A 26,550-nucleotide genomic window follows, 5' to 3' on the forward strand; every position below is an offset into this window, starting at 1 on the left:
CAAATCTGCCTGCACCTATACATACAATGAAGTGCATTGGTCTGTTTAAAGGGCTTCATTCATCTACTTGTGTAGTTAATATGCATGGCAATACTTAATTCAGGTACACAATTTCCATTGAAATGCTCTCAGATTCAATCTTGTATCGTTCAAATTTCAAAAGTTTCCACTTTCAACATTCTTATTCTAACATGCATGCACCTATTCAGTGTTGTGCAATTGTGAGAGGGGTGCATCATGTACTTGGTTGTCTGTACCTACCCAAACGTTTCCATTAGCAAAATGCTTCAGAGAGCCATACTTATAATCTAAAGGCAGTATATAAAATATCTACAGGTATGAATTTTATGTGGAAATGTTTCCAAATCGCAGTATTTTAGCATCTATTTTTCAAAATTTTCCTGGGGGGGGGCATGCCCCCAGACCCCCCCTAGTTCCAGCATGCTTTACATGCTGGGAAGTGTGCTTTGCACACCTCTACCCAAGAGATTAGTACCTTGAGTTAGCCCCCCCTTTTATAAATCCTAGATCTGCCCCTGAGCCCCTCACTCTTTGGCCTGCTCCACCGCCCCTGCACCCATAGCAGGAGGGCCTCCATAGGCTAAGGATGTATATATCAGCAAAATCCCTTGTTGCTATGGTATAACTATCACATATAGGTAGTAACTAACTCAGTTAATTTGTCTTTATATCCACACCTATAGAAATGCATGCAGTTCAAGAGATTATTTCAAGTGGATAATTATGTGACCAAAAATCACCATATATGGCATAGTGTAAAACATCTAGAACTTGGATGTTCCTTGTAGTGTTGTTAAAAGTACAAGTTTTATAATTGAAGGTATAATTGTGGTTGATTCTATCAAACTAAGTAGAGATTCAACATTAAATGCTGTATTTTGGAACTCAGTAATATCATTTGATGTGTTAAATGTGCCAATATAAGTGATTTTCCAAGGTGTTGAGTTTTCACATAATTTTGGCTTTGTGCTGGCATAACTATGGTATTCTACATGCAATACACCACTCGTAAAGATTTAACATTTATTAATCTCAGACAACCCTGTCTATCATACACATCCTTTCTTACTTGCAATACTGCCATACCCCAGTGATTATATTATCTGTCAACTATCAGGAGAGAAATTTCTTCCAAGTGAGACACACACTATATACACTCATTGAGATTAATAATTCAGAATCATTATGGTATATACTAAAGCAGAATATTGTTGCTTCTCATTCACATTCAATCGTTTGACAACCTCAACTCACCTTTATATAAAATGGCATGCACAACCAAAATATAATTAAGTTATGTGTGCTTTGAAATATAGTATACAAGCAACCATCTTACAGATTCTATCTTATTTTTATAACGTTTTCCAGTTACATCTTGAAATATATACACAAATGCCATCAACAATGCTCTCAGATTCAAAACTCAAGAACAAAGACATGATAATATTTTCAAAATCATTCCTCAGCTGGGAGACATCAACCTCATGCCCTTTAATACAGCACATTATCTTAGCATTCATAAGAAACCCTATTGTATTTAAAGATTCCTGACTTAAGCAACCATACAATCTGGCTTCATATTATACTACAACCAACAAATCATGATTAACCAATTAGTGATCCCAATTACTTTAGCTATAGTGCATTATAAGTACAATGTCCATTTAACAATATCATAGCTGTGAATGTCAGCAAAAAAAGGTCAGAACAATACAATAAAATATCAGTTTGGCATTGCTACTATTACATATAAGCTGTCAATTAAAATTCTACACGTTTAAAGTACACAAACATAACCCATTTTAATAGCACCTTGGCTAGTTATATATCCAATAGTTTAAGCTTTATCTCATTGGCTAGTTCCACACAAGATATATCACCATATTGTTCCATGATATACAACAACTTTTCAAAACTTCCTGTAAGGCCAGCTTTAAGGCCACCAGCTATCTTCCTCAGAACTGCACTGGCTGCTTTAGATCTTACACTAAATTGTTGAATCTCCTCCTCCTCTTCAAATGTGATGATTCGCTCACTCACAAAATGACTACTCAGTGTCTTAATGGGTAGAACTTTTGATAATCTTCCATAGTAGTCAGTGAACAACTCCAACTTACTACAGCTACACTCAACTATACACAACCATCACACTACATCATATACAGTCTAGCTGCTCACCTGATGTTGGACTGCAACTAACTATTTCTCCTGAACCAGTAGAGGGAACTACTACACCCAATGCAGTATCGGAGTAGACACCTATACAATTAGTAGTATCATGTTTATTAATGTAATGATGGATGGTCACCTGATCCAACTAGTTCACCATAATATCCACCAGCCAGTTCAGCATCATTACACACAGGACAGAAGATGGTGTTACCACTACGTACCTCACTAAGGGGAATATGTAGCTTAGGACAATATGAACAGGGAACAAATGGGGTTGGTCTCTTTGCTGCTGGTAAGAACACCTTCATGATGTCATCCAGTAACTCAGTCACATCATCAATCAGTTCCCTCCTCTCTTGGACACTGGTCACATCATCTCCCACTACAGTGATGGTTAACTGAATACTATGCTTCTCCTCACATCGACTGATGTAGTACTTCTGATGGGATCCCAACTGTAGTCCCACCTTGCCTTGTCTCATCCTGTACAATAAAATGTTAAAGGTCAGTTGAAGTGAATAATACAATACTCACCATAACAGTCGACTATTTCTCTGCACATTTCGACAGATACGGTCAGCTATCAACTGATTTAAGAGACTGTTTGGGATAAAGCCATTGTGAAACACAAAATAGACAATTTTATCTCTTCTCGTATTAGGAGGAACTTTGTTAACATCGTGAGGAACCAGACAAGGAACAATAAAAGACTTACCACTCTCTGGTGGTAGTGATGGACAGCCCTCTTCACTAAACCAAGCCTCTTTAGTGATACAAGCAACCAAGTGAAAACAGAGTAGAATATCCACTACTTGTTGGTAGGTGACACCTACCTCACTAGGGTAGTCGGAGTGGAACTTGTCCAACATGTGCTGGAGAAGACTCTCATGAAGAATACCATATTTGGTTAGCCTCTCCAGAGCCTTGTCAAGATCACATCCCATTGACTTATAGGAGTGAGCAGTGATGACATAGCTAAATAACTTGGATAACCATCGAGGAGACAAGATTACAAGATTACGCAAAGATTTTACCCAACCAAAATGCAGGATAGTGCGTTTGCCATGAAAGTATCTCAAGATTCCTTCAAATTCCTTACTATCCTCAGCCATTGGAAATGCCCACTCAGCAATGATATCACACAATATGGATCGTGTTATTATCTGCTCTTTGTATGCTAACAGAACTCTCTCTATTTTGAGAAAAAAGACTGGTTGAATTTTTTTTAGTGAAGTGGCAGCTACAATGACGGTAGCTTTCAAACGCTCTACCTCTTCATCTCTGTGTTTGTTGCTAATGAAAAAACAGAATTGTTTGAGGGCTTCCTCAAGACTTTTTCCACTACCAGCTAAGTGTTGCGCATAAGATTTCTCACTGAGCTCTTTCTCAAGCAATGGTAACAGCTTCTTCTTTGCAATCTTACGAGCTACCTTGATGTCAGGATGAAGCTGGTCAATGTGAGTACCAGCCAGTACAACAGTTGGTAGTAATGGAGACAGGCCACCCTCACTTCCCTTCACTGAGCTCACACTATCAACTACCTGCAGCCAGTAATGGATACTGAATATACCAGTACATCTTTCTGGTAGAGGTAAGGAGCCTTGACGAGGAGTCACCTGATCTGTTAGGTCTACTGAAGCATCAAATGTTATCACAGGAACTCCATCCTCTGAAATAAAAATGGAGTGAGTGTTATGGAAAATTATCTGTCCAGCAAAGTCCCACACGACAGCATTCAAACTATCACTGTCATATTGTGTTGAATTGGGAGAATGTGTGTGTATGTGGGATGGGTGTTGTCTAAGTTTAGGCTCAACAGTGCGTTGGCCAAGTGTCGTATGTGTGGCTATGACCTTGCTGGACTGATAGTTAGTAGGCAGTTCAGTTGGAATAGCTATGGGGGTCTTTGGGTTAACTCTTTGGGATGATAACAGCGTATTCAATACACTACCTCTGTAATAGTCAACAAACTGATGGTAAAGATGGTCGGTCTTTTCAGTGTCACTGGTTCGTTTCCAGTCTCTACAATAGATCTTGCACACATCCACATCAGTTCCCTCAGTGGCAGCTTGTCCATCCACAAATTTCTCACCAAGAAAAGATGCCACAAGACAAGTCTTCCCAGTGTTCTCTGCTCCAACTACTAGCACCTGTAGGTCCCTGGACTGAGCCTGTCCTTGTCTAATAGCCAGGGAATAGGCCATCTTGATACTGTCATCACCAGTTTGGTAACCTGTATGTACAATAATAGTGGATAATATCGAAAAGTATTAATTTAAGATGAAAATAAGGGACTAAGTGATAAAAAAGTGAAACTATTTTATGAATGATGGTATTTCCATATATAGCCCTTCGAGAAATGCCTTACATCAGCATGTCATGACAATAATTATTTCATTCAATGCCAGCTACATAGTTATGTTGTAATAGCTACCATCATTCATATCTCTTGTTTCACTGGTTTTTACTACAGCGTATAACTTTAATAACTGTTCTATTAAAATGTCGAACATTGCAGTTGCATTAGGGAGATGTAGAGTATCTCAAGTGGGCCTCAGACAACTGGCCTACAAATTTTTTTAAAAGGTGTGGCCTCCTTTTCACTGTGCTGCTACTAGTACTTGATATGATTTATCACAATAAATACAATTATATCATTAAGGGGAACGTCACAGTTCTCAAAAAGTTATTGGTCCTGCTAGATTATAAAGAGACATGATCAATCCTAATGTGCAGCTACAAGTATGCTAGTAATACCTTACAAATACAAAAAGTGTCAACATTAATACATATCTTGATGATTTTGTTGCATGACCAGTATGAAGGAAAAGCAAGGCACAGAGGGCAAACACCTTTCATGCACATGCCACTGGTAAAATAATTGTTATTGTGGCATAATAGTGTCAGGAGTTTATAAGCACTGAAGGTGCAAGGAGTGTAAAACTAATGCTTAACCATGCAGGACTTCCTATAGTGAAATATTGGAACACCACAAATCTACAGGCCACCTGTTGGTGGTTTCGTTAGATAAGCAATTAGTAAGAAGCAACTGCAATGCAGCAGTTCTTATATCGATAACTATAGCATAACTATAGTGATGGGAGACAGTGACGGAATCATAGCGTGTGAGACAGCAACAAGAGAAGTGTTGCTAACCAGCAAACGGGTTAAAACTATTGATACACGACTGGTACTGCTCATCTCGTGCTGCACAGCTACTAGTAAATTTGTTTAATAAGTGTAATAATGACAGAAGCCCTCTAAGCAACATGTAGGAAGGCCTGTGTGGTTGGTGAGGTTTCAACACTATTAGTGGTATTCCATATAAGGTAATTTTGAATTCCAGCACACAACCTCATGGAAGTTTCATGCTCCTTTGTACCTTTGCTCATAGTGTAGAGCTGAGCAATAGTACAATTATCACTATTCATGATTGATAGTAACTTTTATATCACGATAGCGATAGTATCACGATAGTGATAGTATCACGATATTACTAGCAGTTATCAAAGACACTCAACCTCACATGTACGACACATGAATAATCCAATTACAAACCATGTATCTGCTTTTCTAACACTCCATTGGTAAAAATTATTAAGTATTATAATATACAATTGTAATCTTTGTTGTGCATGCTCTACTGGACTTTCACAGTTACCTTATAATATTATCATGTTCGCTTCTTTTTTGACTAAGCATGCACAGGTATCAATAATTTATCATGATAGTATGATAGCATACTATCATAATCATGATTGTTACTCACTATCACGATAATCAATAAATCACAACTATTGCTCAGGTCTGGTGGTCATATGATTCGTTGTTTAGCTTCTAGCTTTGTGACTGTGGTCAGGCAGGCTAGCAGACAGTATCATACGAACACCCCCAAGAAAATGTGCACCCTAAAATGCTAAGATTAAAATTATCACACAAAATTAAAACCTTAACACTGAGTGTTTCATGTAATACTGAGAAAACAGAAGTACCAGTACTGCTACAAGGGTAGAGGCTCGAGGCTACACAACATATCATTTCCATAATTTAATGAATCTATTTGGATACTACAAAATGCAGAAGGTTTTTGGTAAAATTGCTGCTCACTCAGAAATAAAAGAATTTCAGTCTGACAACAGAATTTTTGTGAGTTAAACTTTGATTAGTAGATTTTTCCCTTACAACAATTTCCAGCTATACAGTAACACTGGTAATGCATGTTTTAATTGTTTTTTACTAATTCGCACATTTCTCCAATCCTTGTTCATGTTACAAGCAGCTGTCAAAGTAGCTGCAACAACAAGCTATAGTCTAAGTATGTCAAACATGGTGATTTAGTAACCCTATGTAAGAATATAACTATTTACTCTACATATGTGTGACATTGTAATTGTATTTACTGTATACCTCACCCTGTATTTATCATTAGTTCAATTATACTTTGCACCTACAGATAGGGATGCGGCGATTATGCCGGCACAATTTCGGGCATAAAAGGTATGTGTGGGAATCAGGAATTATGCTAGCATTTTGAGGTGATTATAAAGTTTTAAGAGTAGGAAAATCTGCAGATTGCACAGTTTTGTTTTAAAAGATCGAGATACTCTAATAGAGCAGTCAGAAACTCTAATAGAACGGTCACTGAATATTATTTACTCTAATAAAGCAGTCACATTGAAATGAAATATTCTAATACAGCAACCAGCTAGATTATTTAAAGCTTAAACATCAATGAAAATGGTCTGGTACAGCAGCATTATTAGTCAATTTTGGTGGCATAATTTTGGGAATAATGGGCAACTCTCAAAAGCATAATAGATGATTTTTTGAGCACTGCTCAAAAGCATAATTCTCAAGTTTTGGAGCATAATAGCCTCATGCCTACCTACAGACTATTTTGTATCACACCTGCATGACACCTTAGGATTATGGTTGTGTACCATATGTTGTTTGATCTTTTTGTAGGCTTTGTTATGTATGTACTTAGGTCACTGATCATGTTCTCTTTAATTTTGTATTGCATAACTCTTATACATACATGACTATAAATAGCCTTGTACCATTTTTATATTCAGTAGTACTATTACAGTTGTGTTGAGTTACTTAGTCAAGTGCACAGCAGCCTCTGCTACACCTATAATACGTAAGCACCTCACTAATAATGCCAGACACAGAATTTTTTGGGTACCACCCTATTATTGAAAAGGTATAGAATTATGATATATTGTAGTTAGCACAACTCACCCTTCAGTAGTTGGTCAAATTTTTCATTGACATGTAAAATAGATGGACGTTTCACGTGATCATCATCTAAACATCTTACAGCTAATTGCTTCAGTGGCCCTTGACTCATAGAATCCAAGTACTGCTGGAGAGGCTCAATGTTGTATACAACAGATAATTTATTAGTGTAGGGATCCACTGTGTACTCATATAGATGATCCAGTGACAATTGTGTCACCACTCGACAAACTATATAGCCAAAAAGGAACACATCAAATGACGTCCCATGTATATGAGCTATAGGAATACGAGGATCAGTTTGATGATTCCCTAAAACACCTTCCACTTTTGGGGCTACTTCTTGAGCAAATGTGAAGCTCCCAATCTTAGCAGTTAAAGTTGATGTCAATAAAATAACATTAGTATTAATGTGACAGTGAATAATGGGTGGATGGCGGGAGTGAAGAAAATGAAGTCCTCTACTGACATCTTGTAATATTGACAATTTCACATACATGGAAATGGTATGATAATGATGCAACAGTAGTGCAAGTGTGCCACCATCGGCTAACTCCATAACTTTCATTGGCTGGTTGGGTCTTTCACTATGGTAACACACTCCATACATCTTTACTATATTTGGGTGATGAAGTTTACTGTGTAAAAGACACTCTCGTTGGAAATCCTGTACTGTGTACACGTAGAAGTTTTGCTCAAAACTCTGTTGTTTTATTGCACACGCTACTCCACCGTACACTGCCCGGTATATATGGCCGAACGCTCCTGCGCCTAGACATTTGCTCTCGGCGTCAAACTGAACTCCACCCAGTAACAAGTGCTTTAATCGCGGTTTTAATCTTGGTTTTAATGGTGAGTCCTGCTTGTTCTCGGAGGCTTCCCGCTCGTATTCTGTTCTTTCCGTTGTGTTCATGAAGTCACTTCTGATCATGCATCGATCTAGTCTCGCGGCGCCCGACCCTAAAAAGAGGGTCTGGTGAAACTGTGTACAAAAAGTTGAGCTCTGGAATGTTTATTGGATGACGTTTTACGTGTTACGTAAGTGCACTGTTTACGTCACAACATCCATTCAACCAGATCCTCTTACAGCATCACCAAACCAATAGCGCTACTTTATTTATTCAACATTAAAACGAACCCAACAGAATTATATGGCTGTTTTCTCAATGAGTTTAAGCAGCAGAGTCACCGGATGTAATTAACCGTAAGCAGCGAATCTTTTCAAATGTACACATTACATAATCAATTTGAAATGGAGCGATCTGATTGGAGCTTCCAACATTCCGGCAGCGCCAAACTTTTTGTACACAGTTTCACCAGACCCTCTTTTTAGGGTCGGGCGCCGCGAGACTAGCATCGATCGAGTCTAGTATGAGGGCGCGGCCGCCCCTTCACAAAAAGAGGATGGGTCTGGTCACCCTAGCATTATTACAGAGTTGTAACAATGAAATATAATCTCGAATATAATTAAACAATGACATCACAATAATTTTATTTATTTTAATATTTTTTTATTGATAATGATAATATAATAAACACTTAAACAGTGGGCAGAGAGGCAAACTCTGCGCCGCCCAGTCCTGGGATGATGGTATTGTTGCCAATACCATCATTCCAGGACTGGGCAGAGCCAATACCATCATCCCAGGACTGGGCAGAGTTTGCCTCACAATGATGGTAGAAAGAATGTACATACAAAGTAACAAACCGCTGTGTGCTTCAGCCACTTATGTATCCATAACTGCAAATGTATTAGCAAAACATGGGAAATGAGCCGGGCATAAAGCTTGAGCATAATTTTAGCATATAAATAGGTAAAAGATTTTGAGCAGTGCAGCATAGCATAGCTAATAGGTAAAATTTTGAGCATAATAGGCGGGTCCCTACTGACTTTTTAAACATGGATGAAATAGCCCTGCTGCCTACTGCATGGTAATTAGTATGATTGCAGAGGCTCAGGGGCGGATACAGGGGGGTAAAAGGGGACTCTTGACCCCCCCTCCAAAAATTTTTAGATCGAGATACTCTAATAGAGCAGTCACTCTAATAAAGCAGTCACATGCAGTATTAAAACAGTGTGTAGTGAGCTATTTAAGGATTTTTATGTACTTTATCAGCTACAAATGCGTGGTTGGTGAGGTGGGCAGCTATAAAAGCTCAGGTTCATAAAGATCGTCGCTGTGCTTCCAAGGTACGAGCATCAGAGATCCGATCTGATCTTTCTACCCAATTCCAGCGGGTGATGGATTTGAACAGTGAACCAGGTGCTTCTTCCTGGTTAGGCCACTCCAAATAAATTCTCTGTTTCCCGTCCTGGACTCAAGCATATTTGCATGCGGGCGGGCGGTCCATTTCCATTATTTCATTATCAGATTGGCAACTTTTCAAGCCATTATTTGCCTGGCACAACTATAAAAAGCTGCATAAAAGCATGCTTAAGTTTGTTCCTTCCCTAAAAAATAGCACAAACGTGAAGTTTGTGCCGACTTGATAGCGCTGCCAGTGCTGACACATGAGCTGACCCTGGCTTTTACTGAGCCTGTCAGTATGCAAGAATAACCGGAAAATAATGGAGGAATACGGAATAATGGAATATTTAGAGTTGACAGTAACCATGCAGATGCGGGCGGTGGACGGGAAACAGAATTTATTTGGAGTGACCTTAACAGCACTACCTTTAGCTGAGCAGGGGTTCCATCTGTCTAAACAAGAATTTTGGGATGCCCTGCATTTGAGATACGACTGGAAGCTTGAGAGTATACCAAGTCACTGTGTTTGTGGGGCCATGTTTTCCCCAGACCATGCAATGATATGCAAACATGGTGGTCCGGCTCACTTTCATTCGCCACAATGATCTTCGAAATATCACTGCTGAATAACCAACCTGTTTTATCCTCTAACAGTTGTCCAGCACATGCCAACTGGTGCTGCATGGGGGCAAGGACCCTTGGCAAGGGCAGACCATCTAGCCCGGGGAAAAAAAATTGTCAGCTGGCTGTGACCTTTTTTTTTTCTTTCTTTCTTTCTTTTTGGTCTCACCTTCAATGTAGTGCCTCGGTTCATTTTTGACCCCCCCCCCCCCCCCATCCCCTTTCTATAAGTCTAGATCTGGATCCGCCCCTGGAGGCTCGTGTGAGATGTGCAATAAATTTTCTGATATACTATACAGTGATGACTAAAGCTAGTATTTTAAACCAGTATTTTCCCTCAGTTTTTACTAATGAACATCTCCAACCACCCCCGGATATGGGGCCTAGCCCCTATCCAGATATACCTAATATTAAGATCTGTTGTGAAGGAATCACTTGCTTACTTAATGATCTAGACCCATCAAAATCCCATGGTCCTGATGAGGTACCTGCTAGATTACTGAAATCCATGGCTGCTGAAATTTCTCCTAGCTTGAAGCTGATATTCTCTGCTTCCCTTCATCAAGGTGCCATCCCACAAATTTGGAAACAGACTATCGTGGCACCCTTATTTAAAAAGAGTGATAGATCTAACCCCTCAAATTATCAACCGATATCACTTACATGTATATGCTGTAAAGTTCTGGAACATATTGTACATACAAACATCATGTCTCACTTCTCTGAGCACAGTGTACTCTCTGAATCCCAATTTGGATTTCATAAGAATTATTCAGCTGAACTACAATTAATAAAAAGATCTCATGATTTTGCTTCTAGCTTAAACAACAAAGGCCAAACTGATGCCATATTAATAGATTTTAGCAAGGCTTTTGACCGAATACCGCATCACTTACTGCTCACAAAGCTTCAACATTATGGTGTAAGTGGTAACATCTTGAACTGGATTACTGACTTTTTGGACAGCCGTACTCAGTGTGTGGTATGTGGTGGTGTCACCTCTAAACCTATAAACATAACTAGTGGCGTACCTCAGGGAAGTGTGTTGGGACCATTATTATTTTCGGCGGAGAAGCTCTGCCATCGCCTTGGACCTGAGCTGCTGGTCAAGGTGCACTATAGATAACTAAGACATGATGTAATTACCAAAAAAAAAAATCTTATAACGTGAAATTACCATTGTATGAATTGAATAAAGATTCGATATCAATACATACTGAATGTCTTTCAATTGATAAAGATTCTGAAATTAGTAAACATGAACCAGGATAATATTTATATCTCATAGATTTAGCTGATGACATAGTACGATGATGTAGTGGAGAAAAAAATGTGTGAAAACCTTTCACGTTAATAGGAGGGCTTTGTGGAGAAATCCATATTTCGCTAAAACAAAATATGACATTTTTATTAATACTCTCATTTGTCCATTGAGAAATCTCAATCATCTACTCGTTGAAACTTACCGGGCTGCGAAGCGGAAGGTAGTCCCGCTTGCAGGGGGTGACCCCCGCAGGCTGAAGTATTCCGGCGACTGCTTGGGCTATCCGCTGTACGTCGGAGTTCGCCAGAGTTGGGGGTGGAACTGGGGCTGCCACTGCTCAGCTGGAGCCGGTCCGGGCTGAGGTTGGTTGTTTTCTTCCATGAAAACACGACAATGGCACCACTTAATAAAGAAATGCAGAGAAGGCAGCTCGCTTGCTCACTCTAGCGTAGTTAGCTTGCGAAACGTTCCTAAGCGACGGGCTGTCGGGAGCCTCGTTGATTTAAATATCCCGCCCACTCAGCAAGCTCACGAGACCTCGCACCGGCACGACTGAAATGACGGATGCTTCGTACTATCGTAACGTCGCGTGCAGTGAAGCCTTCCGATGCCTATGAATGAGGTGAGGAGCGGCCTTCTAGTTAACCCTGTTTAACCTGCGATTAAACCTGTATTAGACTACAACAAGTTTGATACTGAAGTTTGATTGGCTGAAAACGTGGTCTCTAAATCTCGTAGAGCCACGGTCATGTCCAAGGCAGGGCCGCCCAGAGAAATTAAGGGGCCCAGGGCAAAGAGTTAAAGTGGGACCCTTCACCCAAGTTGTAAGGTGAAGACCAAAAAAAAAAAAAAAAAAAAAAGGTCACAACCTGCTGGCAATGACAATAACTACCCATCACCAACCATATCTCCTTATCTATAAGCTTGCTACACTGCTCCTCTGAAGAATATTGTGACTGCTCTATTAGAGTATTTAGATCTGACTGCTCTATTAGAGTATATCGATCTTTTAAACAGGTATTCAGGGGGCCCTTCATGGGGCCTCCTGGGGCCCCTTTCAGGCTGGGGCCCGGGGCAAAATGCCCCAGTTGCCCCCCCTGTGGGCGGCCCTGTCCAAGAGACCACGCTCTGAGGCGATACGAAACACGATAATTACGCGCCTGTAACATTGGCAACGCATGGGCGTTTAAATGGCTAGTAACAGCCGTACTGAATTAGAGGGAGGTGTAATGGGCTTGTTTGTACTAATCAACACTACATTACTTGCTTACAAGCAGCTGTCGGGGCACAACAACAGCAACAATGAGTTGTAGTCCAGTCGCTGAGTCCAGTACTTCGATACATAGCATGCACCTGTAACATTGGCAACGCATGGGCGTTTAAACGGGTAGCAACAGCCACGCTGAGGTCCCGCCATGTAGGGAGGTGTAGAAGGCTTGTTTCTAGTAATTAGCCATACATTTCCCATTTACAAGCAGCTGTCAACTCAAGGTGCAATAACGAGTTGTAGTCTAAATAAGTTAGACGTCAAGAACCACTGGGTTCTACGGGATTTAGAAAACCCTCAGGCCCTTAGTAGCACGCTCGGGCGCTACAGGCCTAGCCTACAGCCCAGGGCCTTCAAGTTTTCTAAATCCCGTAGAACCCTGGTTCTTGACGTATAACTATTATGTATAGATCCTCACTAATCCAAAATCCAGTAATCCAAACATTTGCTAATCCAAACAGCAGAAATGACTGTTCTGTTACAACTGAATATTTTGTCAACAGGTGTATGTTCTATTAGAGTAATTGAACTAAGCTCTGTACATAATCAATGGATCACAAATATAAACAAATTCACTAGTCTGAACAAACTTTTGTCAATTTGACAACAGAGCTGTTGAAGGTCCACTGTATACATACCACTGTAATACTGGTTTGATAAACAAAGTTATAACATTGCTTGGCGAGTAATACTCACTACTGTGTACGCACACACACACACTTTCTCTGTGTCACACACACACATGCATGCACACGCACATATGCATGCACACACACAAAAGAAGCCACCCATCTGACTAGAGAATACTGACTATAACCCATTTACAGGTGAGCTAACTCCCAGTACAGCACAAAGGCCTTAAAAGAATAGCAATGCCTGGATCAGTGATCTGATCCATGTCCCTTTCAATAAGCATGGTGTGCATGCATGATATAGTTGGCTTGCAAGGCAAAGCAGTGGAACTTGACTCAATAGTACACATGCATGCTCCATGAGTGACAAATAATTTTATCATTTTACTTTTGTGCTCCACAACTGTGTGATAATTGCTTTTTTTTACAGTCAGGACAGTAATCAGTTGTGGGATGATGTACCATTCACGGATTCTAGTACAAGTACTCCTATAATTTCCCTAAGAAAGTCAAAAACAATTATTGCATGCAAGAACCTGTGCACCTTTGTCAATATTAGCAAAATTAAAGAAGAAGGAACCCAACACAAAGAATGATGTTGTAGATCTAGATGCATACAAATCCTTAACCTCCACCACAGCATGGTGCACGTGGATGGAAAATCTAAAACTTGTTTAACTCAGACAAAGCAACCATAACTACTGGGGCTAGGTTAAGTACTTCTGGCACAGGATTCCAGGATGTTGGAAATTCCTTTACTATGGATTTTGAAATTGAATCAAGCCAGTATATACAAATAATCCATGATGGTAACTGGAATCACTGGATAACTGTAGCCAATATTGGAAGTGATGAGCCAGAAGAAGTCTATGCCTGTGTCTTTAAGCAGAATTTGATGTGATCACACTTGATCAGATGTCTAGAATCTCAGAAGTTTACTACTTTCGAAGTGAATGATGTCATTACCTGAGGATTGTGCGCAACGAAGATGTAAAGGTGTTTTACATATGCCAGATGCCAATAGCTCTAAAGCAACCAAAGATGATAATATGTTGCACAATCATGGTTCCATTCAGAAGTAGATGTATACCCAAGACTGTCATCTTGAATTACAAATAACATTGGTCATGTCCTAACTGTAGTTGTAGTGACAAACAATTTAGTTGTACAATTTAATAAATTTTGCCAGGTTGCTGCCTATACAGAGAAGCATGTGTATTTACTTGAACTGAACTGTTTGTGTATAGAGAATATTATCATTTTGTATCTGACTATCTGGGGTGGCATTGGCTAGGTACACATACCATGTATAGGCCATGAGTATTGGCTACCTATTAATACGGCATGCTCTATAAGCTGCATGTCTTTCCCATTCCGGCTATGTTCACCAATTCTATGCTGACCCTTACCTCAAGTGAAGGGCAATTTAAATATTTCTAAAGTCTTATTTTTAGCTATAATTGTGTAATATGTATAGCTATGTAATAGGTATGTGTTTTGTATAGGGTACTGCTAGAAAGCAGTAGTCTGCTGATGCAGTCTTCCCTAACAAAAAGGGTTGGGCACTGCCAAACTAGCTTAGGCACAATCATGAATTATTATATTCTTTACCCGTAACATATCTATGGCACATGATCAAAAATTAGTTCCATTCTGTAAAATAATGTAATGGAACTGTTCCATTCTGTTTCTGGATATAGTTACTCTAGTACAAGAATGTTCCCTGTGGAAATAAAATGATGCATGGTTTACCTGAAAAGCACTATTTCTTTCTTATTGCGAGCTGGTCTGTTGTACGTACATGTCACCTTACCCACAACATTGAATCTAGCTTGCTGGAATATAACTGTTAGTCCAGTTTTACAGTATACATACAACAAGATAAGTACAATATAATCACTAGTAATCGTTACTGAACATCTAATATATGTTGAAGGTCCACTGGCATCCAGTGGACAGGAGTAAGTAGTCAGCTATATAGTAACTATTGCATGATTAGTTACTTAAATAAAACTCGTTTAAAGCAAGGGTTATAGGTGATCAAAGTTTGGGGGACTTATTACAATTACTACAGGGACAAACCAAAGAAAAAGTGCACGCGTTGTCAGACTGACATTTCAACTAATAGCTGGATCAATTCATAATCATGACAACAAACACATTAGGTACGCCCTGACACACCCTTGACTCTAAACAGTTAACATAAAATTAGGAAAGCTGGAAAAGTGTACTTAATAGTGCATGTACTGCTTTGGTACAGTATATTATGAGATCCAAATATTTTTATACAGTAGCTATAACCCATAATAAGCACTGTCAATGTGTGATGCTCACCAAACACGTGTACCGTATTTATCCATATAGCCGCCCTGGAATTTATTTCTTATAATCACACTCATGAACCAGCTGAATAATTTTGTTGTTCCTTGTAGCAGCTGCTGTTGACATACTTTTAACACAAGTTTCATTAGTTCTAATAAGCCTTGTTGTACAAATTTAGCTGCGTAATCTCGTCCTACCCCTTTTATTAAGGTAGACATTACAAGAAATGGAGGTCATTACTGAATGGTCTATTAGAGAGTTTTAAGCTGCATCAGAGCAAAGCTAAGTGTCTTTGATCTCTGCTATTACAGTCCTCTTATATAGTGTAATGTAAGCTGACATATAGATAGTATTATTCATTGCAATAATGAATTATATTAAAATAATGCCTTACAAAGAAATTCAGTGTGCCTTCACAAGGCCTCTTATGAATACATTTGGCACTTATATGGCTTTCATTAGCTAGATAAGCTACTAGCTGACCACCTGTAAGGGAATTACAAGTATATGGTTTCCTGCTGACAGCAGGATAAATACTTAATATCATTAAAGCTCTCTAATAAAGCAATTTCAAATTTCTTGTAATGAACCCTCTGGCCTTCATTTAGGACCCAGCATTTATTTGAACCTGGCTTTAATACAGATAAATATGGTATATAGAGGTTACAAATACAACAAGAAAGGTCAGTGTCATTATTCAAGATCCTACACTTTATAAAAATGCATCAGCATATATCAGCAATCTGGTGAGTTACATATCCAATATTTTAAGTTTTATCTCATTTGCTAGTGCCTTGCAAGACACATCACCATATTGTTCCATGATAGATAACAACTTTTCAAAACTTCCTGTAAGGCCAGCTTTAAGACCATTAGCTATCTTCCTCAGAACTACACTGGCTGCTTTAGATCTTACACTAACTTGTTGAATCTCCTCCTCCTCTTCAAATGTGATGATTCGTTCAGTCACAAAATGACAGCTCAGTGTTTTAATGGGTAGAACTTTTGATAATCTTCCATAGTAGTCAGTGAACAACTCCAACTTACTACAGCTACACTCAACTATACACAACCATCACACTACATCATATACAGTCTAGCTGCTCACCTGATGTTGCACTGCAACTAACTATTTCTCCTAGACCAGTAGAGGGAACTACTACACCCAATGGAGTAGTATTAGAGTAGACACCTATACAATTACTATAATAATATCATGTTTATTAATGTGATGATGGTCACCTGATCCAACTAGTTCACCATAATATCCACCAGCCAGTTCAGCATCATTACACACAGGACAGAAGATGGTGTTACCACTACGTACTTCACTGAGGGGAATATGTAGCTTAGGACAATATGAACAGGGAACAAATGGGGTTGGTCTCTTTGCTGCTGGTAAGAACACCTTCATGATGTCATCCAGTAACTCAGTCACATCATCGATCAGTTCCTTCCTCTCTTGGACACTGGTCACATCATCTCCCACTACAGTGATGGTTAACTGAATACTATGCTTCTCCTCACATCGACTGATGTAGTACTTCTGATGGGATCCCAACTGTAGTCCCACCTTGCCTTGTCTCATCCTGTATAATAAAATGTTAAGTCAGCTGAAGTGAATAATACATTACTTACCATAATAATCGACTGTTTCTCTTCACATTTCTACAGATACAGTTAGCTATCAACTGATTTAAGAGACTGTTTGGGATAAAGCCATTGTGAAACACAAAGTAGACAATTTTATCTCTTCTCGTATTAGGAGGAACTTTGTTAACATCATGAGGAACCAGACAAGGAACAATAAAAGACTCACCACCCTCTGGTGGTAGTGATGGACAGCCCTCTTCACTAAACCAAGCCTCTTTAGTGATACAAGCAACCAAGTGAAAACAGAGTAGAATATCCACCACTTGTAGGTAGGTGACACCTACCTCACTAGGGTAGTCAGAGTGGAACTTGTCCAACATGTGCTGGAGAAGACTCTGGTGAAGAATACCATATTTGGTTAGTCTCTTCTGAGCCTTGTCAAGATCACACCCCATTGACTTATAGGAGTGAGCAGTGATGACATAGCTAAACAATTTGGATAACCATCGAGGAGACAAGATCACAAGATTACGCAAAGATTTTACCCAACCAAAATGTAGGAAGGTACGTTTGCCATGAAAGTATCTCAAGATCCCTTCAAATTCCTCACTATCCTCAGCCATTGGAAATGCACACTCAGCAATGATATCAAGCAACATGGATCGTGATATTATCTGTTCTTTGTGTGTTAACAGAACTCTCTCTATTTTGAGAAAAAATACTGGCTGCATTTTTTTCAGTGAAGTGGCAGCTACAATGACAGTAGCTTTCAAATGCTCTATCTCTTCATCTCTGTGTTTGTTGCTAATGAAAAAACAGAATTGCTTGAGGGCTTCCTCAAGACTTTTCCCACTACCAGCTAAGTGTTGTGCATAAGATTTCTCACTGAGCTCTTTCTCAAGCAGTGGTAACAGCTTCTTCTTTGCAATCTTACGAGCTACCTTGATGTCAGGATGAAGCTTGTCAATGTGGGTACCAGCTAGTACAGCAGTTGGTAGTAATGGAGACAGGCCACCCTCTCTTCCCTTCACTGAGCTCACACTATCAACTACCTGCAGCCAGTAATGGATACTGGAGACACCAGTACAGCTTTCTGGAAGTGGAGAAGAGCCTTCACGAGGAGTCACCTGATCTGTTAGGTCTACTGAAGCATCAAATGTTATCACAGGAATTCCATCATCTGAAATAAAAATGGAGTGAGTGTTATGGAAAATTATCTGCCCAGCAAAGTCCCACACGACAGCATTCAAACTATCACTGTCATATTGTGCTGAATTGGGAGAATGTGTGTGTATGTGGGATGGGCGTGGTCTAAGTTTAGGCTCAACAGTGCATTGGCCAAGTGTCGTATGTGTGGCTATGACCTTGCTGGACTGATAGTTAGCAAGCAGTTTAGTTGGAATAGCTATGGAGGTCTTTGGGTTGACTTTTTGGGAGGATAACAGCGTATTCAAGGCACTTCCTCTGTAGCAGTCAACAAACTGATGATGAAGATGGTCAGTCTTTTCAGTGTCACTGATTCGTTTCCAGTCTCTACAGTAGATCTTGCACACATCCACATCGGTTCCCTCAGTGGCAGCTTGTCCCTCTACAAAACCCTCACCAAGGAAAGATGCCACGAGGCAGGTCTTCCCAGTATTCTCCACTCCAACTAGTAACACCTGTAGGTCTCTGGATTGAGCTTGTCCTTGTTTGATAGCCAGTGAGTAGGCCATCCTGACACTGTCATCACCAGTTTCGTAACCTGTAGTGCAAATACAAAGCTTTACACAAGGCAATGTAGAAAATATCACTGAATCTGTAATTAATATCCATACAAAAACAGCCATATGCAAGCTGTGATAAAAGGGTGCAGCCTTCAAAAACCTGGCTGAAAAAAGTTGTGAAATCAAATCAAAGGTGGTGGCCACCTTTAATTTTGCAACTTTTCATCACGTTTAAGACTGCACCTTTACAGTTTGGCCATTTTGTGTGCATTTCATTTCTTTTAGTACTTTATAAGGTTCCGTGATTTTACCCACAGTTCTTCTTATCCATAAACACAATGATGATTATTGAAGACAGGAGTTATTGTATTACATGTTTAATTGACTATATATCATTGTAATACTCTACAGTGCATATTTCTTGAGGACTTCTAATTGAATGCATACAAAATGTTCCAGAAAAATCTAGAATTTACTGTATGGCAGGAAATTTTGACAAAAGAAAGTGACAAATCAGCATGAGTCATCAATATTTAATTCATTAAACTTTACTGAATAAGCACCTCAACTTGTATTAGTTTTTGTGTGTTGCGTGCATAGCAGCAATCATGCTTGATGAAGATTGAGGTGAGAAACTGCAAGAGCAATGATGCATGCTTTTCAATTATCAAGAAATTGAGGTGTGATAATAAACTACAGTTTGTCTGCAACTTTAACAGAACCATACGTATACGTTCCGCTATCTGATAAAGTGTCAACAGAAGTTATTACATCTACTAATGCTGCCATCACAAAGGTTATTACAAAGTAAAGTGTCCTGAAAACAGGAGGGACCATATTAATTTATACTTGACAGATGTGAAACATTATGGAGTAGGAAAAAAGTTGCTAAGAGCTAACAAATTGTGGTGCTCTGCTAATCAGTTTTACTTAACAAAGCCCTTTTAACTGACTCAAGGATTATCATAATTTTATAAAGGGTCCCCCTAAGGGCAAGAAAGGAATGTAAAAGAGTTCTCTCGAAGTAGAGCGGGCCACTTCTACTAGGTAATGTGTTGGATAAGCAAGTCCAAGAATACATTTATACCTTCATGAGTAAGGAACTGCTGTACTACAGCAGTGATGGTATCAGCAGAAGTACAGTAAAAAGCAAGATACCGTTTGCTAAAGAGAATGATGGATTCAGAGGCATTGAAATTCAATTCAGTGTCAAGGAACAGCTTACATATTTATGATGGATATCTAACAGCTAATTGATTTAGATTGTACTGATTAAGAATTGGGACCAGACTGTCGTACATAAATTATGTTCCACTGGCATCATGGATCATGGAAGATGAAGGATAGCTGATAAAGGCAGATCACTGCTTGCTTCTCAGATACAATGAAAGGTGATTTTTACCATCCCAATTGGTGTAATAAGGGAAAACCTTCCTGTCTTCCACAAGTCAATCTTCCCAGAGACTGACATGCAATTTACTCTAGTACACTGGTGTAATGAGAGCACAATGCAAGATTACATTGACAATATGGAATTTTTTTTACAATATGCTTACATAAAATCATCCTGCACCGTTGCTGTTAGATAATTTTAAAGCGAAATACTGCTCACACCACATATTGATTCACACAACACCAGGGCCGCCCACAGGGGGGGGGGGGGGGGCAACTGGGGCATTTTCCCCGGGCCCCAGCCTGAAAGGGGCGCCTCATGAAGGGCCCCTTGAATACCTGTTAGAAGATTGATATACTCTAATAGAGCAGTCAGATCTAAATACTCTAATAGAGCAGTCACAGTATTCCTAGAGTTGGGCAATATCCGTATTGTTAGTAAACTGTGATATTTAAGTCATACCAGTTTTGATACCGCCTGTTTTTTTAATACCAATATACCGTCTGGGCAGTATATGGCCTCCCTGTAGGCCATATTTAGAGGGTAACCAGACATGTAACAATGTTAGTACGCAGGTGATGATGTAGTCAGTTAACCAAACTTTGTACCGTATAGCCTAAATATTTTGAGGGAGAAAAGTTTCGTTGATTTCGTGGTTTCGAAGGTTAAAAGCAAAAATTTTATAATTGAAATATTTAGACCTCCATATACGTAGTCTAATACATTTTGGAATTGTTTGTAAATCGGCAAAAAATTTAAATTAGGTAATATTGCTCAACCTCGAAAATTTTGCCCCTCAAAATATTTAGGCGATACAGTAAACAAGTTGCATACCATGGGTATTTGGTGTTATTACTGAATGTAAATGGTTGTTATTTTAATACCAATGGCTTTTACATTAATACTGTGATATTTATAGTAATACCATGATATTTTTACAGAAAGTATACCGTTTGCTATTTTTCAATAACGTCCAGCTCTAATGCTATTCCTGCTACTATAACTGTGTGTGGATAAGTTACAGCCACTGGACACAAGTATGTATCAACAAGCCAGTAAAAGACTGTTTGCAGAGGCAGTTTCAAGAACGGCGTTCAGACAAAATTTGCCATCAACTCCCAAGGAGTCAGATTAACAAGTATGAAACAACTAGGAGCAAAGCAGATTACACAAGTATTTCAAGAGTAAAAGACTATGGCAACATTACATCAAACAAAAAAATACCCACATGATCGAAGTATGAACTACAGTAGAATTTCCATTTATAAAATAAGTAAGGTAACCAGCCATGATAGCAGTGGTTAAGTGTTAGGTGTGGAGATCTCTGTTTTGAACTCTAATGAGTTTTTTCGACATTTTTCATACACTTTTATCCCATGGTGACTGTTCTATTAGAGTATCTCAACTCAGTGATTTTACACTAGTCTTGTTTGATTTTTACTTTTTCAACTCCGCAGCTGTTCTTCCTTTGTGTTTTTCAAACCACTGCTATGATGACTAGCCCATGTACCCACCAGCATTGAAACGGGGTCACTGCTGTTGACCTGGATGACCCTCAGACCTGGATTTGACCCGGATTGACCAGGATTATGAGACGTGCGGTAAGAGCTTTGCTTCGGGTAGCCTCGAGCGAGTAAGACTACGTTTTGAGAATTCGATTCGTGTTGAGTAAACGAGTAGTTATGTGATAACTAAGCCGGTAAGTTTATAATTTAAAATCAGTCAGTGGGTTTGGTTCCACGTAGCTATTGTGAGTTTACAGACAGCAATCGGATGTGGCTTCGTGCATACCTAGTATTACAATTTTCAGATATACTAAAGTGGGTGTGGCTCACAAAAGTACTTATCCTGCTGCAAGACTACAACTCGTACAATAATCAATTAGTGGGCGTGGCTCCATGTAAGCTTGCAGACAGCAACGGACATGGTTTTGTGCTACAGATTGCACTTACTAATAAATGGGTGTGGTTGAGCATACATTTGTAATGTAATAAGTGGGCGTGGCTCACAAATGAGTTGCGTGATTAGCATTAATAAGTTTCCTTGTTGTCAAACTAACAATTTCATTTCTCACGTGATTCAATCCGGGTCAGACACGGATTATCTGTAAACCGAGTCGGACCCGGATGACCCGGAGAATATGTGACCTGTATGACCCAACCCGGTTTCAATGCTGGTACCCACCAATTTGCAAGTTATTCCCATACATAGTTTACCTTGTAGCATTGCCAAAAATATATTTTGATGCGAAAACATTCATAACACTGAGGATATTTATCAGATCCATAGCAGACTTGGTATTACATGTATTCACTCTACATGATTCTTACTTGTGCCAAATGTTACCTTACTTATTTTAAAAATGAAAACTCTACTGTAGTTTATACTTTGTTTACGTGGGTATATTTTGTATGTTGCATAGTCTATTACTCTATACTTATGAAATACACTTTGCTCCTAATGGTTTCATACTTGGTAATCTGACTCCTTGGAATTGACAGCAAATTTTGTCTGAATGCCATTCTTGAAACTGCCTCCACAAAAGTTTTTACTGGCTAGTTGGTAATCAAGTTATGTGCTTACATTTTATAGCGATTTTTGCAGTGTGTGAAAAGAAGAAAATCTTGGCCCTTAAAAAAAGCTAATTGGCCGCCCATATCTCACGAATAGCTGGAGCAAATTCAATATGTGGCCTGTACCCTATCTGGTAGATAACTACAATGAAACACTGAAATATTATTCCCAGCCTTATAGAAACATAGTAAAATCATTTTTCTCACTAGGAAAACTTTCTAGTTGCTGAAAACAAAATCACCAGTCTTCTGCCATGCTAAAGTCGATCGCTTCTTTCTGCTTTACAACACAGCGAATCTCCACAAACTATATACCATTTAGACGCTAGATTACAACTTCATTCTCATAATAAGAATAAACAGTACAGTTTAAACTCCTGTAAAGGTTTCTTACCTCACTTCCATAGGCTTCAATACATTTCCAGATGATGCACAATTATTAACCACCACATTCCTAAGCCCTTGTGTGAAAATAGGCTATATATTACTGAAAAGTAAAGTGGCTATTACACTTCTTCTTCAGCTATGTACTATGCGTTACACAGCATTACACATGAAGAACAGTAACTGTATTACGTTTTGATGTGGGAAGCCACTCAACGCTTGTCCAAGACCAGCTGGTTGCATTGTGTCTTTTGTCAAGTTCATGTTGCAGGTGGTAAAGTACAAGCATCACATTTTGTTGGGCCCCAAAATAACCAAATGTTGTAAACAGCACATGTCCCTTTATAAGGTACAACAATGCAACACAAGGTTCTAGAGAATTTAGTAACCTTTAGGCCTTACAAAAATAGCCTCATTTCATTTGGGTCCATAACATAACAGACAATACAACTCACCTGTCCGTAGTTGGTCAATTCTTTCATAGATATGTAAAATGGATGGACGTTTCATGTGATCATCATCTAAACATCTTACAGCTAATTGCTTCAGTGGCCCTTCATTCATACAACCTAAGTACAACTGGCAAGGCTCAATATTATATGTAACACATAATTTATTAGTGTAGGGATCCACCATGTATTGGTATAAATGATCCAGTGACAGTTGTGTCATCACTCGACAAACTATATAGCCAAACAGGAACACATCAAATGACGTCCCATGTATATGAGCTGCTTCATCTTGAGCAAACGTGAAGCTCCCAATCTTAGCAGATAAAGTCGGCATTAACAAAATAATATCAGTATTGATGTGATGGTGTACAATTGGAGGACTGTGGAAGTGGAGATAATGGAGTCCTCTACTGACATCTTGTAATATTGACAACTTCACATATATGGGAATGGTATGGTGATTACTTAACAGTAGTGCTAGTGTGCCACCACTTACTAACTCCATGACCTTGAGTGGTTGGTCACTATGGTAACACACTCCATACATCTTCACTATATTTGGGTGATGTAGTTTACTGTAGTGATGGGCGATATCAGGATTTTCAGAACGATACGATATCGATACGATATTGACTAAAATTGACCGATATTGATACTTTTCGATACGATATTGTAACATTATTTGTTCATGTAAATTGCCAGTTTTCTTACATAATTTGATAGTAGGTAGCTATAGCTATACACAATGGAGATTCCCCGCCCACATACACAAGAGTAATAGTGATTTGAAAATTGCTGAAGGTAATGGAAAGCTACAATTAACAATTAAATAAGCTAAAATGCATTTTAAAATTAAATTCAGATCACGTGATGTATCGTATCGAAATATCGGATTCTGTAAAATATATCGATACTTTTCGATATCAGCAAAAAATCAAACGATACGATATAATATCGATATATCGCCCAACACTAGTTTACTGTGTAAAAGACACTCTCGCTGGAAATCCTGTACTGTGTACACGTAGAAGTCTTGCTCGAAACTCTGTTGTTTTATTGCACACGCTACTCCACCATACACTGCCCGGTATACTCCACCAAACGCTCCTTCACCTAGAAATTTTTGAACCTCGAACTGAACTCCATCCAACAGCAAGTGTTTGATCGGTGAGTCCTGCTTGTTCTCGGCGGATTCCCGCTGGGATTCTCGCGAGGATTCTGTTCTTTCTATTGTACTCATTCAGTTCCTGCAGTGCTTAACTCTAAGAGGTCGTAAGTAGAAATGAGCTAACGTCTGATTTCCATGAGGAGCGTAAGGATTTATTAATTTAAGTAGTGGCGCTTATAAGCTAAGAGCCTGCGCTAATCTAGTTAGCAATAGCTAGGTGTTTTGTTTTCCTTTTCTTCACTATATAAATCACTGTAATTGTATGCTATGGGTTCTATAATTCCTCTGCAACTTTATGCATAATAGCTAGGGGGGGGGCAGAATTAGGAAGCTACTTTCTAGCTGCACACTAGCTAGTGAAGTGATCACACTCACTCAAAAGCATGATAGCTAGCTAACTACAGTAGAAACTCTCTTAACAAACTCCCAGAATTAAGGACACAATAGAAAAAACCTTCATAATAAGGACAAAATTTTGGTCCCAATGGGTCTCATTAATACATATTTTACCTCTGAAAGAGGAAAGCCTATATCACAAGTGGCCAAATTTTTTGGATCCCAAAAATCCATAATAGAGAGGTAAGAGGTTCCACTGTATGCATGCCAAGTAGCTGTAACTATAGCCTATTATTTCCATTAATACTTCAAAAATTAAGATTGGAAATGTCACTGGGTCACTACATGATGACATGGGCTAACTGCTATCCTTTTCTCCCAGCACCACAGTGCAACTCCGGCTGAATGAACTCCCTTCAGCAACCAAAAACTCAACCTCTTGGACTCCTTTGAAATCAAACACTGTTTTACTTATTATATGTGACCGGATTTGCAAAAAGGTACCTTTTCCACACACAAAATTTGACCCATTTTTTGAACTTTGAAGCTTCATAACTGTTTTGTCATGGCATATAATTGCCTGAAAGTTTCCATAAGTGTAGCTACAGTATTTGGCTGTATTTTGATACTAAGAGTAAGTGAATCAGACTAAAGTGTTACATCATTTTGTTTGCTGGTATGTAAAATGTGTGGGAAAGGTACCTTTTCGCAAAACCGGTCCCATATATAGATTAGTCAGTGTTCCACACTTCAATCATTTAGCTAGGATTGAGTGGTACAGGGTGATCATGACCATGCAACAAATGTGATGCCATATCATGTAGTAACAACAACACATGCATGCACCGAACTGTTAAAATGGGGTTAGACAGCACCAAATATTTCTCCATAGCAAAACTTAGCAGCACTTTGTTCAAATTCTGGCATTCAGTTTTGATGTAATAAAATTTAGTGCCTAGTCTAAAGTAATGCAAGGGTTCTATAGCATGGTCAGTACCATAAGGGTTTCGCTAATTATAAACAGTACAATACTGATATTCAGATGCAGCTGTGGCTACTGCCCTCCAGCATGGTCAGCAGTACATACTGTAGCTGGGTAAGCTGATAATCAATATATTAGTGCAGCACTTCAGACCATTCAATTAGCAGATAAATG

General features: G+C 39.1%; 2 protein-coding genes across 3 annotated transcripts; both read right to left on the reverse strand.

Annotated features, from left to right (window-relative positions):
* Window positions 1-1,680: 1,680 nt before the first annotated feature.
* On the reverse strand, window positions 1,681-8,465 carry LOC136256148 (uncharacterized). Of its 2 annotated transcripts, XM_066049088.1 has the most exons (6): window positions 7,438-8,463; window positions 4,145-4,426; window positions 2,728-3,862; window positions 2,330-2,676; window positions 2,200-2,280; window positions 1,681-2,153 (listed from the first exon to the last, which is right to left on the reverse strand). In XM_066049088.1, exons 1-6 carry the CDS (start codon window positions 8,363-8,365, stop codon window positions 1,843-1,845), a joined length of 3,084 nt encoding a protein of 1,027 aa, XP_065905160.1. In that variant the 5' UTR covers window positions 8,366-8,463; the 3' UTR covers window positions 1,681-1,842. The 2 variants fall into 2 exon arrangements, with proteins under 2 accessions (XP_065905160.1, XP_065905159.1); XM_066049087.1 differs by having other exon boundaries at window positions 2,728-4,426; window positions 7,438-8,465.
* Window positions 8,466-16,422: 7,957 nt separating this feature from the next.
* LOC136256165 (uncharacterized) lies at window positions 16,423-24,465 on the reverse strand. Its single transcript, XM_066049108.1, has 5 exons — window positions 23,894-24,465; window positions 17,428-19,126; window positions 17,032-17,378; window positions 16,898-16,981; window positions 16,423-16,851 (listed from the first exon to the last, which is right to left on the reverse strand). Exons 1-5 carry the CDS (start codon window positions 24,435-24,437, stop codon window positions 16,541-16,543), a joined length of 2,985 nt encoding a protein of 994 aa, XP_065905180.1. The 5' UTR covers window positions 24,438-24,465; the 3' UTR covers window positions 16,423-16,540.
* Between the last annotated feature and the right edge of the window lie 2,085 nt (window positions 24,466-26,550).

The sequence above is a fragment of the Dysidea avara genome, chromosome 5, assembly GCF_963678975.1.
Source record: "Dysidea avara chromosome 5, odDysAvar1.4, whole genome shotgun sequence".
NCBI lineage: Eukaryota > Metazoa > Porifera > Demospongiae > Dictyoceratida > Dysideidae > Dysidea > Dysidea avara.